We start from the raw sequence: 20,428 nt of genomic DNA on the forward strand, positions 1-20,428 counted from the left end.
TAGGGATGGGTCTCTGGGTCGGGGACTCTGATGGGCAGCAGGAGTCTGATATGTGAAACATGGTTGAATCACTTCACACTTCTGCTTTGTCCTCCCCAGGAAAAGAGAATGAGCCCCCAATGCCATATACTTTCGAGGTGGGGTGGTGTTGGGTGGGGTGGGAATTGTATAGTTGTGATATTTCTCTGGCTTTGGTCCCAATAGTAATCTGATTCCTGTTTGCCTGTCTCTCTTTGCACTGTTCCTAAGCCAAGCCCCGCTCACTTCCGAGGGGCTCTTAGCAGGAATTAGGCTGTTGGGTGTGGTGAGTTGAGCTCAGTACTGACAGCCTGCTTAAAGTTTCACCCCCAGAGGATGAAGAGGCCAAGAACCTTGCAGAAAAGTTGGCCAGGTTCATAGCAGACGGGGGTCCTGAAGTGGAGACCATCGCCCTCCAGAACAACCGTGAGAATCAGGCCTTCAGGTAGGACTCTGGGTGCAGTCGTGGACAGTAGGCTGGAGGGAGGAGAGGTTTACCTTGGCTCATGCTTTGGAGGTTGTCCTTCACTGTGACTGGGAAAGCAGAGTGGTTTGTGGTGTCTTCACTGGCCAGGCAGCAGAGGACACCTGGGTCAGGGCCAAACTATGGTCCTGAAGGCTCCTTCCAGAGTGTTACCTCTTAAAGGACCAGGTGTTCAAAACGTTGCCTGGGGGATATTCAAATTCAGCTCAGAAAGGCTCACCCTAGCATGGCTTTTGCAGGAGGTACAGGAGCTCTAACCTAGGAGGGTTGTTGTTGGCATCATCATCATTATTACTATTAAGAGACAGGGTCTCACTGTGTAGCCCTGGCTGTCCTGGAACTAAGCTCTATAGGCCAAGCTGGCCTGGAACTCAAGAGACCTGCCTGCCTCTGCCTCCCAAGTGCTACCACACTTGGCTAGCCTCGGAGTTTCTGACTTCAAAGCTCATGGATATGCTTCCTTAGTAGATCTGAGCAGGCACACTGGGTTTTTAGGTCTCTTTCTCCCATGCCTCTTACATAGCAATTACTTTGTTGCCTCTGACAAGTGGCAGTTGCTGGCTGGGGGTGGGCTGGGCTCATGGCTCACAAAAAAGTTTATATTGAGTGTATATTGGGATGTCTTTTATGATGAGGAAGCAGTAGGGATCAGGAGTCTTCAGGTGTGAGGAGAGGGAACCCATCCTGTGCTCTGATCCCAAAGAGGACTGGATCACTTCCGGACTCACCTATGAGCTAATACACCAATCCTGAAGTTGAGACATCTGCTCCGTGGTCTGGGGGCCAGTGTGCTGTGGGGCTGAAGGGGTTAACAGAGTCTTAACTGCAGCAAAAACTGCCTGTAACTCCTGCTTCTCCTATACCAGTTTGTTAAATCTGGAATGACAGGTGTGTGCCATCACACTCAGCCTAATAGACTCCATGAAGTTATTTAACTGAGCTCACTTAAAGAACTCATTAATTTTCCTGTTGAATTTGCTATGGAAATCTGTCTGGCACAGGACAACTGAGAAGTGTGATGGGATTGTACTATGATCTCCTGCCTCTCAGGAGGTCAAGGTCCAGCCCCATCCAGCCTTTTACTGCATGTATTGGCTCAGGTGGCCCTAAACCTCCTGCCTGGCCCTTTGTCTGCATGAAGGGTATGGGAGTAGATGCCTAACCTCAGAATAGCTGTCACTGACACTGAGCCAACCCAGGATGCAAGAAGACTGACTGAAAACTATTCCCACGCCCATCCCCATGACTCACCAGATTGGGGAAGGAATGGGGCATTTGTTTTCTGACCCCGACAAGGCATGTGAGTTTACATGAAATGGACAGTTCAGCCTTAGTTGCTGAGTTAATTTTATTTCCAGCTGCTGTGAAAAAGTTCCCTGACAAAAGCAATGTAGGGGGGTTGGGGATTTAGCTCAGTGGTAGAGCGCTTGCCTAGGAAGCGCAAGGCCCTGGGTTCGGTCCCCAGCTCCAAAAAAAAAAAAAAAAAAAAAAAAAAGAACAAAAAGCAATGTAGGGGAAAGGGGTTTCAGTTCCAGGTTACAGTCTTTGATTGAGGAGAAAGGCAGCAGTAACTTACAGTAGCTAGTCACAGCCAGTCAAGAACAGAACGAGTAAATGTGCTCATGTACTTTCTCCACTCTGTTATAGAGCGGAGGGCACTGTACAGGGAATGGTTCCTCCCACAGTGGGCAGCTCTAACAGCTCAACTAATGTAGTTAGAACGACTCTTCATAGACATGCCCACAGGCTACTCTGATCCAGACAATCCCCCACTGAGGGATTTCCCAAATGATTCTAGACTGTATCAAGTTGACATTGAAAACTAACCATCACACTTGGGATTACATATGAGGTAGCCACAAAACCCAGATTTGCCATATAGACATGTTGCTGGTAACACCTCCGTGTATTCCAGTCCACCTGCTACTTGGCATTCCTGTCCTAGAAGGTGTGCCCATTTACTCCTTGTCTCTTGGATACCCCAGTTATGAAATGCTTTGCGAGTTGGATGTGGTCTATGCAGATGGATTTGTGAATTTAAGGCCAGCCAGGGCTTCGTAGTGAAACCCTATCTCAAACACACAACAACAACAAAAACAAAAAATCCTTTGTGACCACATGTCAGTGATTCAGTTCCTGGCAAGTTCTTTTGTTTGTTGGTTTGGTTTGGTTTGGTTTGGTTTGGTTTGGTTTGGTTTGGTTTGGTTTGGTTTGTTTGGCTTGGCTTGGCTTGGCTTGACTTGACTTTTTTCTGAGACAGGGTTTTTCCGTGTAGAACTGGCTGGCCTGGAACTCAGAGATTAAAGGCATGAGCCAGCACAACTTGATTCAGGTTGTTTTTTTTTTTTTTTTTTTTGATTTATTATTTTATGTAAGTATATTGTAGCGGTCTTCAGACAAACCAGAAGAGGGCATCAGATCCCATTACAGATGGTTGTGAGCTGCCATGTGGTTGCTGGGAGTTGAACTCAGGACCTCTGGAAGAACAATCAGTACTCTTAACCCCTGAGCCATCTCGCCAGCCTTCAGATGCAAATTCTTAGGGGCAACAAGACTGAGGCAAGGAGGCTGGTTTGGGAAACATGCCCCAGATATTGAATTAGTTACTTCATTTTTGGATGCTATTAGTGTTCTGTAGGCTTGGTGGAAGTTTGATTGGCTTCTTACTCTGCAGTCTATGGTGTGACCGGAAGCCAAAGAAGAGGATGGGGGCTTACTTTTAGTTTACTTTGGTAGGTTTAATGGTTTAGTTTTATTTGAGGGGAGAGGAGTTCAAGACAGGGTTTTTTTATGTAGCCCTAGTTGGTTGGCGTAGAACTCAGAGGGATCCACTTGCTTCTGCCTCCAAGCAAGTTATAGGATGAAAGGCATGAGCCTAGGGTGGGTAGATGGGTATGTGTGTGTTTCATTCTGCAGTTCTGGCCTGTCTAGAAACACTGACCTTGGATTTTTTGCTTCCCAAATGCAAGGATTAAAGGCTAAAGCTTTGTCTCTTTTTTTTTTTCTTTTCTTTTTTTTTGGAGCTGGGGACCGAACCCAGGGCCTTGTGCTTGCTAGGCAAGCGCTCTACCACTGAGCTAAATCCCCAATCCACTTTGTCTCTTTAAAAAAAAAAAAAAATCTTTTAATTTATTAATTTTAAAACTCCCTGTATGGTGTCTGTGTGCACCACGTGATGGAAGCCAGAAGAGGAGGATGTCAGAGCCTATGTAGAACTAAACTGCTGTGAGCTGCCATGTGGGTATTGGGAACTAAACCCTAGTCTTACTTAAGAGCAGCCAGTGCTTGTAACCCCGAAGCCATCTTTCTGCCCCCTTGTCTCTGACACCACCATCACCCACTCTTCCTGTCCTGCCTTTCCAGATGGCAGATGTTAGGTTTCTTCCAGCTGTCTCCTAGGGGCTCATGCAAACACATGGGACTCTTAGTGGGTCCTTGCTCATTCAAAAAGAATCCACAGCATCTGACCCTATGCTACCATCTCCTGTGTGCTCTGGTGCCCCACCAAGCATTTTGTAAGCTACGTGGTGAAACTATTCAAAGGCAACCTGCTTCTGCCATGAGTGTGCAGTCTACAGTCATTATTCCCCGAACAGCACAGAGCAGCTCTGTTGCTGTTGCTTTAGGCATTCTGAGTCATTTGCAACTTATTTTTGCCCTCAGGAAGGTGTGTGGGCTCTGTTCAAACTACACCATTTTATAGGAGAGACAGCATCTGAGCACAGAGAGTTAGATAGTATCAGGCTTCATTCATCCAGGCAGCCCCTGGGGGACCGAGGCCACCGTTGTCTATTAGAGTACAGCTCTGCTGGGCCCAACCTCCAGGTTCATGGGTATAGGTCTGCTCCTTAATCCAGGATCTTTCTTGGTATTTGCCAAATGAAACTAGGAACACTAATCCAAGTTACTCCATTCTGCTCTGCCAAAGAAACGGAGTGGAGTCTTTGTTGCCTCAATCCTGCTGTATTCCCAGCTGCCTCAGGTCAAAGGTGATAAGCTTTCTGCCTACAGCTTCTAGGGGAAGAGTGCTTCTTCCCCAAGCCACTTACCCTAAGATGGGGATGGAGCCCCAACCTGTGTCCTTCACTGTCAGCCCATAGGGATTCACTGGAGATATGGTTGAATTTGAAGGAGTGGTACCTAAGGTCTGAGTACAATTACCAAGGATTTTCTGATGTAAGGTCACTGATACGGTGGGGGCTCTGAGGGTGCCTGTCATCCCCAGTAGGAGCCTCTATGACTGGCACCTGAAAGGTGGACAGGTTTGCAGTAGCCTCTGGGTGAGGCCTGACTAAACAGTGATGCTTACAACCCTGAGTGCATACAGCCTGATCTGCTCTGACCCCAGGAGCAGGGCCAAGTCTCACCCTAGCTATGGTGTCCCCCTACTTTATTTTGCAGTTTTCTCTATGATCCCAACAGCCAAGGGTACAGGTACTACAAGCAAAAGCTGGAGGAGTTCCGGAAAGCCAAGGCGGGCTCCACAGGCTCCCTTCCTGCTCCTGTTCCCAACCCCAGCCTGCGGCGAAAGTCTGCCCCAGAAGCCCTGTCAGGGGCTGTGCCCCCCATCACTGCCTGCCCTACTCCAGTGGCCCCAGCACCTGCTGTCAACCCCACTCCATCCATCCCCGGGAAGCCCACCGCCACAGCCACTGTGAAGAGGAAGCGGAAGAGCCGGTGGGGGCCTGAAGAGGACAAAGTGGAGCTGCCACCTGCAGAACTGGCACAGAAGGACATAGATGCCTCACCTTCACCTCTTTCAGGTTGGGGCCTTCCTTGGTGATCCTAGGGATCATTTGAGAGCATGGGCCACATTTTACTCCCTCCTGTGGCTGGGTACTCTGTGCTATTAGGGTACACCTATGCAACTGGAACTGGTCCTCAGGCTCCAGAGGGGATTGGGTCTAGGACCCACGCCAACACCAAAGCCTATGATTGTCCTTGGCCTTTTTATACAGTTACAGACTCAGAGCCAGGCTTGGTGGTGTAGCCCTTTATCCCAGAAAGCAACATCAGGGGAACTGAAAGTTCCAGGCCAGTCCTGTCTTAAAACTTATAGGTACACATGCACACATGTCCGTCCTGGTAGGTGTGAAACAGTCTCATTGTGGTTTTTGGTTTGGGCAATGTTTTGAGATAGTCTCAGAACCCCAATCCTCTACCTCCTTGATACTGGAATGTATCAATTGATACAAGAATGTATCAATACATTCTTGACAAAGTGTAGTAAGCAGTACTCCAGAGGGTGTGTATGGTGGGCAAGGAAATAAGATTAAGGGTTATAGAGTGCTGGACATGATGGCACACAGTTTAATCTCAGCATTCAGGAGGCAGGGGCAAGTTAATCTCTGAGTTTGGGGCAGCTCCATCTGTATAGTAAGATTCAGGCTAGCCAAGTCTGTATAGTGTAGACACCTCCCCAACAACAGATACGTTACAGAGGACAAATGATACATTGCTTTTGATGCAGAGTGCCAAACCTGGGCCTTGAGCATGCTGGGCTTCCTTGATAAAGCGCAGCTTCTGAGTTTTCAGGTGACAGGTGTGACCCACCATGACTAGCTTTATTTATTTTTATTTTATATGTTTGAGTGTTTTGTCTGCATGTATATCTGTGCACTACATATATGTGTTGCCCACAGAGGCCAGAAGACGGTATTCTGTCCCCTAGGACTGGAGTTATAGGTAGTTGTGAGCTTCCATGTGATTGCAGGGAATCAACTCAGGACCTCTGGAAGAGCAGCCAGTGCCTCAGCCCTTAGTGATTATGTTGTGTAGTTGCTGTACCCATTCTTAGAAATGCCATTTTCAGGCTTGGGGTGTGACCCAGCAGTGAAAGCTGGCCTGTCAGTCATTACATGTCCTGGGCTCCATCCCCAACTGCTGGTGTAAAAGTAGCGCATTGCACTCTCTAACCTGCAGGATGCTCTCTTTCCCCTTAAGGGCTGTCAGCTTTTCCTTAGTGTGTTTTAGAGGCTTTTAAAAATGTGTATGGGTTGATGTTCCCTCTTCTCAAGTAATTACATAAAACTAGGCAGTGCAGCTCCTCAGGAAAGGCTGCCTATGCACCACATGCATACTTGATGCATTCGGAGCCTAGAAGGTGACCTCAGAGCCCTGGAGCTGCAGTTGCAGGTGGTTGTAAGCCACCGTGTAGATGGTGCAAAATGGACCCCAGGTTCTCTGGAAGAGCACCCAGCACCCATTGCTGAGCCCCATCTCTCCAGCCCAGTAGATTGTGGTTGGTGATCTTTTCAGTCAGTGAATCTGGGTCTCACTGTACAGCTTGGAAGTCACCAGGTAGACTAGGCTGACCTTAAACTCAAAGATCAGTCTGCCTCTGCCTACCAAGTGCTGGGATTAAAGGTGTGTTCCACCATGTGTGTATTCCACCATGTGTGTATTCCACCATGTGTGTGTTCCACCATGTGTGTTCTAGAAGCATATCTGTTTCCACCCTGTCAGTGTGCTTCTGTCAGGTCACACAGATTGTCCTGTTGTTCTGTCCTAGGCTTTGAAGCACATGGCTTACATCTTCATCATAGAAAATTCATACAGGGGGTTGGGGGGTTCACACACACACACACAAAAAAAAATTTTTTAAATAAAAAAGAAAGCGCTTGCCTACGCACAAGGCCCTGGGTTGGTCCCCAGCTCCGAAAAAAAAAAAAAAAAAAATAAATAAATAAATAAAAAAAAAAGAAAGAAAATTCAGGAAATACGAGATAAGAAGCTACCATAGCTAGTGCAGTCACCTTTGACCTTTCTTCCTCACAGCAGTTTGAGGCACAGCCAGCATAACTTGTATTTTCTGCCATGAGCTCATATGAGTATGGGGGTTGGTCTTCTGTCTTCTAAGCTGAGAATCAATGACTGAGGAACTTTTCCTGCCATCTGGTCCTCCTACCCACCACCATCCCCCTTCCCAGTTGCTCACAGTTGCGAGAGGATGGACGGCCCCTGTCTTAGTTAAGGTTACTATTGCTTTGATGAAACACCATCAACAAAAGTAACTTGTGGAAGAAAGGATTTCTTTGGCCTATACTTCCACATCATTGTCCATCAGTGAATGAAATCAGGACAGGAACCTGGAGGCAGGAGCTGACACAGATGCCGTAGGGGTGCTGCTCACTGGCTTCTCTGTATGGCGTGCTTAGTTTACTTCCTTATAGGACCTTGGACCACCAACCCAAGGATGGCACCATCCATAGGCCTAGGCCCTCCCCATCAGTCACTAATTAAGAAAATACTCCATGGGTTTGTGAACAGCCAGATATGGTATAGAGGCATTTTCTCAGTCAACATTCCCTCTTGTCAACTGCATAAGACCAGTCAGTGCAACTCCACAGGAAAGGCTGCTCTCCTGGTTCCTGGGCTGGCCTGTGGGCGGGCAGGCGGGCGGGCATCCTAGCTAGCTCTGAGGGCCAGTCATCTCCAGCCCTGCCCTGGGGCCTTCAGTCAAGGAGTAAAGCTCCAGAGCTTGGTAGTGCCAGTTGAGGGTTAAGAGACAGCCTGCCTGCCACTTAAGGCTGGGTGCTTCTGCTGCTGGCCACAGAAAATCCAGAGCCCTGAAGACAAAGGCACCAAGGCTGTGCTCCAGATTAGCATCACAGCCTCCAAACCATAGGCCAAGGTTCACATCCCAGTGGTCTGTGTTGTCTCTGAGAGCACTCACTGCCTGTCACTGGTGGAGTGGCCAAAAAAGAAAGGTCCCTTCTTCTTAGCCTCATGGGTCTCCACACCCATGTGTGCTCCTCTCTTCAAGCAAAGATCAAGGGTGCACTGGGAGCCTAGGAAAACTCAGAGTTTCATGTATGCTGGCCAAAATATGTGTGTGAGTGTGCGTGTGTGCACATGTTCCTGGGGATGAAACCCAGGGCTTCATGTATATGGGCCCTGAACCTCCTCCGTTCCTAGTAGGAAGTTCTGAAGGGTGGTACACCAGCCCTGAGGACTCGATGGACTCAGCCCTTCCAGCCTTCCAGAGTACTCTGTGTAAGCATATAGAGATTGGGCTTCCCTTCCCAGTGGTGTCTGGTGGCTTCTGTCGATCAGACTGGCTATAATACCACTTTCCCCACAGTCAGCGCAGCTCCAGCCAAGTTATAACAATAATGCAAATTTTAAATGTCAGTAGCTTTGAGGGTAGCTGGTTATCTTCCCTGAGGGAGCCACTTGGTGGAGTCTAACTCAATGGAGACTCAACCCAATGGGCATTTACACCGGATAGCATGTGCATGGCTCATGGGCATGTATATAGCTCAGCTCCTTTCTGTTGTGTTGCCGGGCCTCTGCCCCGTCACCATTAGTGTAGTGTTGAGTTGAGGACTCAGGCCACGTTTCTATTCTGGGATATGGAACCCTCTCCTCTGATCCTTAGCCATATCTGTGGCTAAGGGATTTTGAAACCTCCCAGAGGCTTCTTTCTAAAGATGAGAACAACCAGAGCACCACCACAGTGGAGTTTCTCTAGGTCTGCTGTGGACCCTGCATGGGGTGCTGTGGGTAGAGTTGACAACAGGAGCACCACTTTCTTACTGTCCTGTTCCCTGTTTTCTGTTTCTAGTTCAAGATCTCAAGGGGCTTGGCTATGAGAAGGGGAAACCTGTGGGCCTGGTGGGTGTCACAGAGTTGTCGGATGCACAAAAGAAGCAGCTAAAAGAACAGCAGGAGGTAAGGTCACAAGCGGGCAACTCAGCTCTGCCCAAAACAAAGTGTCACATTAATGTCAGTGTCTAAGTGCTATCTGAGTAGTTCCTGACAGGCAAGTCCCCAGAGCCAGGTTAGGGCAGGGCCCAGGGCCTGTAGACTGTTGCTAAAGAGAGGTCTCCCATTTGCTCTTGCCTTCCCCAGCTTCCTGCAGTGACTGGGTATTCTCCTAAGCTCTGGAACCTTGATGATCTGAGACACTGATGTCTGACCTCACCATCGAGGGGTCAGCTGGGCAGATTAAAAGGGATCACAGCCCCAAGCTCCTAGCCCCACCTTCCCATAGGCCTGCAGCCTAATGTCAACTGTTGTCCTTGTTCTATGCCTGAGGGTCCCCATCCATGCTGGGACATGGATATGACAGGCTGAAGCTCTTCCCCTGCCCTGCCCTTCTGGGTGAGGGGGTTTTCTCAGTGAGTGCCTGCCTGTCCACTCCACAGATGCAGCAGATGTATGACATGATTATGCAGCACAAGCGTGCCATGCAAGACATGCAGCTTCTGTGGGAGAAGGCGCTGCAGCAACACCAGCATGGCTATGACAGTGACGAGGAGGTAGACAGTGAACTGGGCACCTGGGAGCACCAGCTGCGACGCATGGAGATGGACAAGACACGGGGTGTGTGGGCACAAAGGGAGAGTGGGAGAGTGTACCCCATTTACCTGCCTGCTGGCCGTCGCACATAGTCCAGAGGCTCCACCTCTGCCAGTGTTTCCTCAGTGAGGGGGGTGGACCTTCACAAGCAGTCATAAGTCCAGAAGGAGCACCATTGCTGCCGCCTACTGTCTCATCCCTCACCACTCACCTTCCTCTTCTCTCTGTGCAGAGTGGGCAGAGCAGCTGACACAGATGGGTCGGGGCAAGCACTTCATCGGAGACTTCCTGCCCCCTGATGAGCTAGAGAAGTTCATGGAGACCTTCAAGGCCCTGAAGGTAGAGATGCTGATGGGCAGGCACTGACATCGAGGGAATTAACAAATAGTGCCATGTCTTCCAGCCACAGGGAAATCACATCTCCAGAGCTGGAGCCCAGGGATAGCTTTATTTTACCCCTTAAGACAGGATCTTGCCATGCAGTCCTCACTGATCTGGAACTCATTGTATAGACCAGGCTAACCTTGTTTTTTTGACATGTACCTCTGTCACCCAATTGCAGAAAGGCACTGTCCCACATGCTGCTCCATTGTGGTGGGCTCAGGAACCAGTGGGCTGATGGGACATGAATTGGCTTCTCTTTGTATCCCATAGCCACGTTTGTTTAGCATTCTGTGCAACAGATTGTCCCCAAGCTGGGTATTTGAACAAATTGCTCTTAGAACACGAGCTACTCTTTCCCATTAAACTGTTAACTCCCCAAAGGGAGTCAGTGGTCACCTGGCCCCTTTGGACGAGTGCCTGGAAGCTCAGTCCCTTGGAGACAGCAGAAAGATAAAGAGTTTGATTTGTTGGTGGAGTCAGCCACTGATGGGTGGTGGGGCACATGGGTGTACCAGTCTCCCCTGAGGCTAAGATCAGGTGGGTCAGGCATTGGAGCCAGAACTGGGGTCTGGGGACAGCTGCAGTCCCCATGGCTGGCAACTTTTTCCTCTTCTGTTGCAGGAGGGCAGAGAGCCAGACTACTCAGAGTACAAGGAGTTTAAGCTGACAGTGGAAAACATTGGCTACCAGATGCTCATGAAGATGGGCTGGAAGGAGGGCGAGGGACTAGGCACTGAGGGCCAGGGCATCAAGAACCCAGTGAACAAGTAAGTGCTGCCACGGGGCTTGCAGGGAGCACGCAGATGGACAAGGCTTAAGGTTCCAGAATTGGTGACAACAGCCCTGCCACCAGTCCCCACTCCAATACCCTGCAGCCCTTCCTGTCTGTCTCATCCTGCCTACTCAGTGACTGCTGGCTTTCCACAGGGGTGCCACCACAATTGATGGAGCTGGCTTTGGCATTGACCGGCCAGCTGAGCTCTCCAAGGAGGATGATGAGTACGAGGCCTTCCGCAAGAGGATGATGCTGGCCTACCGCTTCCGGCCCAACCCTCTGGTGTGTGCCTCCCTTACTCCCTGCTGGTGGTGGGGAGATGTCAAGCCCCCTGCTCTGGCCTTCACAGGATGTCAGCTCTGCTGCCTAGAATGTTCTAGAGGGAGGATCTATAGTTTTCCACTAATACTCCTTTGATCTTTTTGGCCTTCCACAGAACAACCCCAGACGGCCCTACTACTGAATATTCTGGAAACACAAAGTCTACTTTCAGATTGGACATCCTTGGACTGTGGAATGTTCTGGCATCCATCTCTGCCCTGTTGTCACAAGTGTTGTGCTGTGTATTAAAATCCCAATGCTTACCTGCCCAGCATCCCAGTTCCTGCTGTTGTTCCTCCTCCAGCCCCAGTGAGGCTCATCATTGAGTTCATAGTAACTGGAGACCAGCCAGTTGATTCAGATTTTACCCCCGGCAGAGGAAAAAAGCCTCCAAACACTTCATGATATGTGTGTGCATGGGCTGCTGTGTACTGGGCACAGCTGGAGTGGGGATGGGGCCTGTCTGGAGACAGAGACATGGGAGAGCGGCTGTCTCATGTATTGCTCACTGCATAGCTGCAAGAGCCCAGCTGGAGGCCGTGATGGACAGGTGACCCTCCTGGTATCAGTCTTTGCGGGGGGAGGGGGCACATCCTATTTGTGCTGCCCTCCATCCTCCCCAGACCTCTCCAACTAGTCAAAATCTTCTAGAGAAAAAGGAGGAGAATGATAGATCTGAATACCGCAGTCTGGTTCCTCTGGTTTCCCATCTCTGCAATGTTTCCCTCCCACATCCAAAGAGGAAGATCTGGTGTGCACAAAAGGACCAAGAGTTGGCAAGAGCTGTGAAAGGCAAAGCTGAGGGTAGGGCTAAGTAGTAGGAATGTGGTCGGGGGCTGGGCTGTAGCTGTGTACAAGTGAGTGTAGGGCCTGGGTGGGAGGGGCCTATAGGGCGTGGCTTCACCCCTGAAGCTACTGTGAGTAGGTCTGGGAGAGTTGTGAATGGGACTTAGGGAAGGAACTATTGTGGACACTGAAAGGGCGCCGCTAAAGTCCAGTCACACTCCGGGGCAGGAGCTATAAGCTGGGTGCAGGTAAGGGGGCGTTACTGCAGCTGTGCGACCTCTGAAAACGGAAGGGACACGACTACAGCTGTACAATCAATAGGTGGACTGAGAAAGGGAACTTGTGGGCAGAGTCTCATAGCAGGGCGGGGCCTGGCATACTGGCCAAGAATCCCAGCACGGGAAAGGGTGACGACTGGCTCCTGGGCAGGGCGACCTTTGCGCAGGGCAGGTCCCTGGCAACCCAGAGCTCTGACACGCTGCGGTCACGGAGCCAAGTGTTCCGGAAGCTTCACCAGGGTCGGGGTGCCGCTGTCATGGACATCCCGCCGCTAGCCGGCAGGACTGTGGCGATGTCACTCGGTGCTCTGCCAGTGTCCTACGTACTCAACCAAGTTTCGGCGTTCTCACAGTATGTTTTCGTCCATGAGGACCATGGGGCTGGAGGGAAGATGAGAGGTAGCCCAGCCCCATAGCATGGGAGCTGGGCGGCGGGTTAGGGGGTGGGGATGCCCATGCAAACAGAAATCCCTTACTGGCCGCACTGAGTCAGGAGGATGCAGTCCTAAGTTTGTGGGAAAAGGTGATGTGGAGCCATAGTGGGTTGGGGCGTTTACGGATATTCTGGGGATGCATGCTGTGCCGGTTCCAAAGTCACCCAGGGTCAAAGTATTTTCCTAGATAAAGACCAACTCACCTAACTCCCCTGGCACGCATGCCCTGTTCCATGTCTCTTGTCTCAGACCTAGAATAAATTTCCCCTACAAGCAATGACTACTGGTGTGACTTCTATCTTTAGATAGATTCTGGAGGTCCAGCAAGTCCCTCATGCCAAAGTTCAACTAACCCAAACAATGGGATAGAGAGGGCCTTAGCCATAGGTCTGACTCCTGGTACCTGTCTCCTGGGAGTCTGAGTCAGCTGCCCTCTGGGAGCCTAGGTCCATTCACCTGTCTGGGTTTCACTATAGTCATAGGTGAGGATCACAAATTCTGTGCAGTGTCAAGATTTGTGTTATTGGCATGATGGTTAAGTAAAACCAGGCTGGAGTGCATGAAATGTGGGCCTGGGTAGTTTAGGAGAATTGAACAAAAACTTGCTGTGTTGCACTGGACAGGTGGATTCCCTTCTCTGGGTTTTGGTTTGTTTGTCTAGCTGTGTTAGGGAAGCCCAGAGACCTAGCTTCTGTTATCTCTGAAGCTAGCTGGACCCTTATCAGGAGTATAACTGAGCAAGGATAGGGAGGGGCAGTTGGAGACATTTGGACTTTAGCTGGGAAAAACTGGGAGCCTCGGAATACTAGCTCTCCTCCCCATCAGAGCCTGACCTCATGAAGGCTGACTCTCAATGCCTGACCAAGCAAATCCAAAGGACTGAGTACTGGCTAATGAGGAATTACTGGAACTAACAGAAATGGAAAGGGAAGTCAGAGAGGGCTTCCAGGGGGAGCAAGATGGATAAGCCTTGAAGGATGAGTGACGTTTGCCAAGTAGAAAACCTAAACAAGAAGCCACTGATGGAGAAGTGAAGTTCCATTATCCTTTGCTGGTACTTTCTGGGTAATTCCTCCAGGAGGTCTCACTCAAGCATGGCCTCACTTGGTTTCCCCCTAGGCCCCTGTGTGTGGTGCTGACAAGTGCTCTGGTACTGGGTCTGCTTTTCATGGTTGTCTACAGCCTATCTCATGGGGAGATCACCTATGACCCTCTCTATGCTGGTGAGTCGCTGGGAGATGGTGGGGAGAAAGGTGCTCTGGACAAAGGCCTCCCTTCATTCTAGCCTTGGGACAACCCGAGGACCTCTGTTAGTGGTTCCCATTAACTATAGCTCAGAGAGCTTGGACTACCATTAGACTGGAGAACCTCAAAGCTCTCCTCTTTTAGAGAGAAGTAATTATGTCTTTCTCCCCTATGTCCTCTCCAGGACTCTTGTAGCCCGAGCTGACCTCGAACTCATCTTCCTGCCTCTACTTGAGTTCTGAACAGTGGGATAACCATGATACTTTGTCCAGCTCCAGGCTTGGGACTTCCTTCATCACATATGTAGAATGGGGTGCTATTATGTGTGTCCTGGTCATCTTGCCTTGGACCTGATGTTTCAAGCCCAATTATAAGCTGAACTAAAAGCTAGGTGTGCTACTGAGAGCCTGCAATCCCAGCACCTGGGAACCCACAGCAGGAGGATTTTCATGTGTCCCCGGGCAGCCTGGGCTACAGAACCTGTGTCAAAAGAACAGAACCCGAGATTGCCCAGGCTCAAGCTGCCATTGTGCTGGCTCTAGCCACACCCATACATGACCCTGTCCTCGCCATATCAAGCCCACTCACCTGCTCAGTCCTCCCTTCTCTGTCTCCAGTCTTTGTGGTCTTCTCCTTCACCTCGGTGGTGGACCTGGTCATTGCACTCCAAGAAGATGGCTACTTGATGGGCCTTATGGATTTCTACACCAAGGAGGTAGTGTGGGATGGCTGGGTGTGGTCCTGGCCCCATCATGCATGCTCCTGAGCCCCACTCCTGTCCACAGGGCGAGCCCTACCTACGCACAGCGCATGGCATCTTCATCTGCTACTGGGATGGTACTGTGCACTACCTGCTCTATCTGGCAATGGCTGGTGCCATCCGCAAAAGGTGAGGGGGACAGAAGACTAGAGGGTCCCAGGCCTCGGAGGAGCCAGAAGTATTTGAGAAGGGGTATGTTCACCCAGGGATGGCTAGGGGACATTCCAGGTTGGTCGTCAGGAGACTGTTGCTGTCATTCCCAGTTTTTATTGTCCCTGTGTGAGGTGCCATCCAGGCACACATTGAGCATGCTCAAGATCCACATTCCACCTCTGGCTACCAAAAATAAATAAGGAACCCAAGAGGGACCCAGAGCTAAAGATCCGGTGTTGCCTCTGGGCCCTTGCAAGGGCTTGAGACGGAGGGTTAGTGGGCCACAGCTGTTGTTGTAAAAATATAAATACAAAAGGCATAGTGTCTCTTACCCCACTAGGTCCTGCACCTCGGTGCCCCAAGATATCTGCAGAAACACATCCCAACTCCGCGGCGGCCCACTGTATCTTGCTGTCACGCACTTTCCTACCTCAAACCAGCACAAAAAGAACACACAGGGGTTGAGATTTAGTTCAGTGGTAGGCGCTTGCCTAGGAAGTGCAAGGCCCTGGGTTCGGTCCCCAGCTCCGAAAAAAAGAAAAAAAAAAAAAAAAAAAAACACACACAACACAATAACCTTTGACCCAATTGGTAAGATGTAATTACCCACTTTTTTTTTTTTTTTTTTTTCCGGCTGGGGACCCCGAACTCAGGGCCTTAAGCTGAGCCATAGGCAAAACTCCTGAGCTAAATCCCAACCCTGTAATTGCCCACTTAAACATACAAAGCCCGGCACCGTCCATCCTTTGAGAACATTAATAACAACCTGTAAATACACAGAGCGAGACTTTTACGTCAGCCTCCATCGTCCTGCCCTGGCTTCTCCTCTCTCTCCCTCCTGTCTCTCCTGTTCTAGTCTCCTCCTCTTCCTTCAAACTCCTCTCCCTCCCGCCCATCCTTCCTTCTCCTCCAATGACAGGCCTCCTTCTATCCTGTACCTGCCCCTCACCTGTACTTTACAAATCCAATGGGGAGAAGGTTCTGGGGAAGTCACCTGATTCTTCTTTTTTTTTTTTTTTTTTTTTCCGGAGCTGGGGACCCGAACAGGGCCTTGCCTTCCCTAAACCAAGCACTCTACCACTGAGCTAAATCCCCAACCCCCAGAAGTCACCTGATTCTTGAGTTTGTGACTAGGCAGTGGAATTAGCATCAAAATACAGATAACTTCAGGGCAAACCACAACACACAACTATCCCCCTTCCCTTCCCAGGAAAAGGTACCGGAACCTTGGGCTCTACTGGCTGGGGTCCTTCGCTATGAGCCTCCTGGTGTTTCTCCCAGGAAACATCCTTGGTAAGGACACAGACTCTGAAACTGCAGCCCACACGGCTAAATAACCTTGCCAGCAGGCAGTACACCCTCTACTCCCTTCCCACATGGCAGTAAAGGGGAGATGGCATTAATCCTGATTTCCTCTCAGGGTTTCCCAGAATGTTCTTCACAGAGGAAGGGAGTTTAGTGAAGGCTTGCTAAGTAGGTCTCTGAAGAAAGGGCAGAGAATCCCAGTGTTGAAATGGTTCAGAAAATGCTGATTGAGGGAGACTGTCAGACACTTCACCGCAGGGTATAGCCTCTTAGGGAGGTAGAACAGAGGAGTTTGACTGTGTTTACCCCATACTGCTGCAGGGTGGGGGTACCGGGCTGAAGGGAAGCTCTGGGACACTACTCCAGGTGTGGGAAAGAGCAGTCAGAGCTGGCTTGGGGTCCTCAGACCTGCAATGAGGCCAGGGCCATGGGGTTCTCACTCTTGGACATCCAGGTACTGCTGTGAGTCTGGGAAGTACAGAGAGTGGAGTTGGGAGCCCACAGTGAGGTCAGTGCCTAGCCCAGGGCCTGGGGAGAGGGGGAGCTCAAGAGGGGGAGCTCAGGCTTGTCCCAGTGGGGTGAGATTGTCCTTACCTTGGTGGAGACAGGCTTGGTGGCAGTTGTGGCTGGGAATGCAGAGAGGTCTTCTACAGAGAATTAGGCTGTGCTCTGTGGACAAAGGCCTTCCCCAGGTTCCTCACAGCAAATCTTGATGAAAGAGACAGTCCGTGGTTCTAAACTGTTCAATATCCTGGCAGAAAATGGGTATATAAAACCATACCCCACTTCTCAGGGTGGACCTGAGATCAAATGCCTTTTTCAGGGAGGAATGTCTGGGAAGGGAAGCTTATTGGCTAAGCCCTCTCATTAGCATGGAGAACACTGTTTTGGGCCTATGTGACCACAGGTCACATCTCTTTATCTGAGACGCATGGCATGTGTTCAAGAATCCGGCGGGGAGCTGGGAGTCACCAAATCCTCAGGTGTGTGCCCCCGAGTCTCTGGGTCCCAGCCTGCTCTACCTTCCTGGCATGGTTTTCTGTTCCACAGGGGACATCAAGGTGGGAAGCAAAGATACCCGCACAAGTGTCAGGTCAGGCAGGCCTGGGTAAGGAGGGTAAAAGAGCTTCATCAAGGACAGTACGACTCAAGGTGTCACTTGCCATTAGGAGTTCCTTCCTGAGTCCCATCCTCTCCTCACCCTGGCAGGTAAATACAGTTCAGAGATCAGACCTACCTTCTTCCTTGCCATCCTGTACATGCTGGTTCCATGCTGGGCTGGTATGAGGATCTTCAACCAGTCCCCTGCACCAAGCTCCTATACCTGTGACATGGTGAGTGCCCCGCCTAAGCTGTGAATGGTAGCCTGTGCCCATCTTCTCAGTACTGGGGTTCAAGGCCAGCATGGGCTTTACGGTAAGATTCTCTGGAAACTTCAGGGACTCAGGGTTAGAACACTCACCTAGAGTATAGGAGAGTTGGGTTTGACACTCAGCTCATGTCTAATGAGGCATACTTGGGAAAGCCTCCTTGGTGCTCAGGAAGATAGAAAGGAGCGTTTCCTGAGCGTCTACTGGGTCCCCGACCTCTCTGATAGCCCTGACTTTCTCCTGTGGGACAGGTACAGGAAGAACAGAAGAAAAGTCTCCTACAGCGCCCGGCTGACCTGACACTCATAGTTTACCTCATCCTTGCTGCATTTTTCACTGTCTTCCGGGGCCTGGTGAGTCTGTCGTAGCTGCCTCACTCTTTCACCTCCAGTCTACCTCTTTAGCCTGCTTCTCCCAAATTTATCTCCTTATTCATTGCCAAAAGTACAATGTTCTTCCATCTGATCACCCAAGGAAGTGCTTCACCAAGTCTGACCTGAATGTTTCAGACAAGTGCCTATTCCCTGTAGCCTCTTTAATACAATCTTATGGTGAACCCCAAGGCAAGGGGAGAGAAACAGGGAGGGCTGAGAGGGACCAGAGTGATTATTGTGGGCTCAGCTTGAGAGCTGGAGTAGGGAGGGGCCTTGCAAGATGTTTGACATGGGGGTTGGGGATTTAGCTCAGCGGTAGAGCGCTTGCCTAGCAAGCACAAGGCCCTGGGTTCGGTCCCCAGCTCTGGAAAAAAAAAAAAATAAAAAAGAAAGATGTTTGACATGGATGGTGTTTTTCTGTGTATCTTAGGTAGTACTTGACTGCCCCGCAGATGCCTGCTTCATCTATATTTACCAATATGAGCCATACCTTCGGGACCCTGTGGCCTACCCAAAGTTGCAGGTGAGAGGTCAGATGAGAGGAGTGGGCTGCGGTCCTACCCAGGCTTCTCTGAAGCAGTTGCCTGAAGCCCCTGCCAGTCAGGCAGACGCACATGTGGACATCGGGTATGGTGGCATCCAGGTGCTTGAGGACCCATCCCAGCAGCTCTCCAGGGTTTCATCCAGCCCCTTGGTCACCTAAGATTTAAGAACACATCTTGGGGTTGGGGATTTAGCTCAGTGGTAGAGCGCTTGCCTAGCAAGCACAAGGCCCTGGGTTTGGTCCCCAGCTCCGAAAAAAAAAAAGAAAAAAAAAAAAACACATCTCATTCAGGCTCTGATTAACCCAGCCTGAATCACATGTCCCTGTCAATCATGTTAGCCTTGGAAATAGGGCGTTCCCATTTGCTAGGCCGGCGTCCTGCAGCAGTGTCCAGCCTGAGTGTGGTAATGGGAAGGACCCATAGAGAAAGAGAGGGGCCTTGTGTAGATGCCCCACCTGTGTCCTCACGGGCTGTGGTCTCCCCTAGATGCTGATGTATTTGTTCTATGCTCTACCATTCTACTGCCTGGCTGCCTATGCCCTCACCTTCCCTGGCTGCTCCTGGCTGCCGGATTGGGCCTTGGTATTTGCTGGAGCCATTGGCCAGGTAAGGGGTGGGGTAGTGATGATAGACAGGCCCACAATTCCCTAGCCTGGGGGAGATGGCCACAGGTAGCCCCAGGCACCCTAGTCAGGGCTGGAGAGAACCATAATGGCATATATGGATTGATGCTACAATGCTTGCCTAGCGTGTGCAAGCACATACCTTCCATTCCCCAGCACTGAAGAAACAAACAAACCTAACTAACAAACAGAAACCCGGAGGGAAGGAGGAACAGGGTCTGAGAGGGACTGCAGGGTGGAAAGATTGTGACCTATGAAGATAAATACAGGGAAGGGCCTCCATGAATGGGAACAGTATAGAAAGGCAGTAAAGAAGACACCAGTGGAGAGAGACAAGAGACAATTTTGAATTCTGGCTCTGTGTGAGGAGAGGTAGGGAGCCATGGACTGTTGGAGCAGTGGAGGGACCAGAGCTCTTTCTGGGTTTCTGGTAGGGAGAAAAAAAAGCCTAGGCCCCATCAAGGCAGGGGCACCCAGGAAGGAATCTGTTGGGCAGTAACAGTTGTAATGAAGAAGAGTAGCATCAGAGGCAAGAATGTTTAGAGCTCAACAGTTGCTTGAGGGAGGGAAGACATGAGAGTGGGCAGTGCCTGGGGTTTCAGCCTGACCTACGCTGCTCCTGCATTCCTGGCAGGCGCAGTTCTCACACATGGGTGCCTCCATGCACCTGCGCACACCCTTCACCTACCGCGTGCCAGAGGACACCTGGGCCACCTTTCTTCTGAGCAACCTGCTGTTTGCACTGGGTCCCCACCTGCTGGCTCTCCGCTGCCTGTGGCGGCCGGCCTTCTTCTTGCGTGCAGCACCGCCATCTTCGCCCCAGGACCAAGGCAAGAAGCAGCAGTGAGCATGCGCACCTCTCTGCTAAGACTTCTACCTATGCAGCAGTCGTTGCCCTCTGGGTGTGGGTTGGCCATGGAATGATGGACATGCGGAGAAATTGCGATCCAGGCCAGAAAGGAGCATCGGTGTTCTTACTACGTTACTGTGCCTCAAAGGTCACAAGGACTTTAGTGCCCTCTCCTGGAATCTAGCCATCGCCTCCCCCATCCTTTTAATAAAAACCGTTCTCTTATCTAGAACACCACCTAAGGGTTTCAGGGAGTTGGAACAAGGGGCCATCTTCTTGTACCCCACAAGGGGAAAGTGGGGGTGCTCATAGCCACGGTGGCTATCTGGAATCAGAGTGACCAGGACATTCGAAATCAGCTTTTCAATGGCATACACAAGTCCATATTCCAGATGTGAAAACTGAGGCTTAGAAGGGGAG

General features: G+C 50.5%; 2 protein-coding genes across 3 annotated transcripts in view; both read left to right on the forward strand.

Moving 5' to 3' along the window:
* Window positions 1–11,559, forward strand: part of Sugp1 (SURP and G-patch domain containing 1) — a 28,329-nt gene extending 16,770 nt beyond the window's left edge. For both annotated transcript variants that reach the window (XM_032919327.1, XM_032919329.1), the window contains exons 7-14: window positions 340–463; window positions 4,904–5,265; window positions 9,069–9,175; window positions 9,652–9,829; window positions 10,038–10,144; window positions 10,811–10,956; window positions 11,117–11,246; window positions 11,401–11,559. In XM_032919327.1, coding sequence (XP_032775218.1) covers window positions 340–463; window positions 4,904–5,265; window positions 9,069–9,175; window positions 9,652–9,829; window positions 10,038–10,144; window positions 10,811–10,956; window positions 11,117–11,246; window positions 11,401–11,427 — 1,181 coding nt within the window. In that variant the 3' untranslated portion in view covers window positions 11,428–11,559. The remainder of the gene's footprint in view (window positions 1–339; window positions 464–4,903; window positions 5,266–9,068; window positions 9,176–9,651; window positions 9,830–10,037; window positions 10,145–10,810; window positions 10,957–11,116; window positions 11,247–11,400) is intronic.
* A 957-nt stretch (window positions 11,560–12,516) lies between these two features.
* Tm6sf2 (transmembrane 6 superfamily member 2) lies at window positions 12,517–20,245 on the forward strand. Its single transcript, XM_032919303.1, has 10 exons — window positions 12,517–12,701; window positions 13,903–14,006; window positions 14,646–14,743; window positions 14,814–14,917; window positions 16,152–16,234; window positions 17,456–17,580; window positions 17,868–17,969; window positions 18,421–18,513; window positions 19,022–19,141; window positions 19,793–20,245. Exons 1-10 carry the CDS (start codon window positions 12,607–12,609, stop codon window positions 20,003–20,005), a joined length of 1,137 nt encoding a protein of 378 aa, XP_032775194.1. The 5' UTR covers window positions 12,517–12,606; the 3' UTR covers window positions 20,006–20,245.
* The last annotated feature ends 183 nt before the right edge of the window (window positions 20,246–20,428 follow it).

The sequence above is a fragment of the Rattus rattus genome, chromosome 13 (assembly GCF_011064425.1).
Source record: "Rattus rattus isolate New Zealand chromosome 13, Rrattus_CSIRO_v1, whole genome shotgun sequence".
Classification (NCBI taxonomy): Eukaryota; Metazoa; Chordata; class Mammalia; order Rodentia; family Muridae; genus Rattus; species Rattus rattus.

What these genes read in the sequence shown, in the direction of transcription:
- Tm6sf2 (XM_032919303.1), top strand. Translation starts at nt 12,607, where the DNA reads ATGGACATCCCGCCGCTAGCCGGCAGGACTGTGGCGATGTCACTCGGT. An exon ending in CAAGTTTCGGCGTTCTCACA is followed by an intron (nt 12,702 to 13,902) that starts GTATGTTTTCGT and finishes GTTTCCCCCTAG; the next exon opens with GCCCCTGTGTGTGGTGCTGA. An exon ending in CTATGACCCTCTCTATGCTG is followed by an intron (nt 14,007 to 14,645) that starts GTGAGTCGCTGG and finishes CTCTGTCTCCAG; the next exon opens with TCTTTGTGGTCTTCTCCTTC.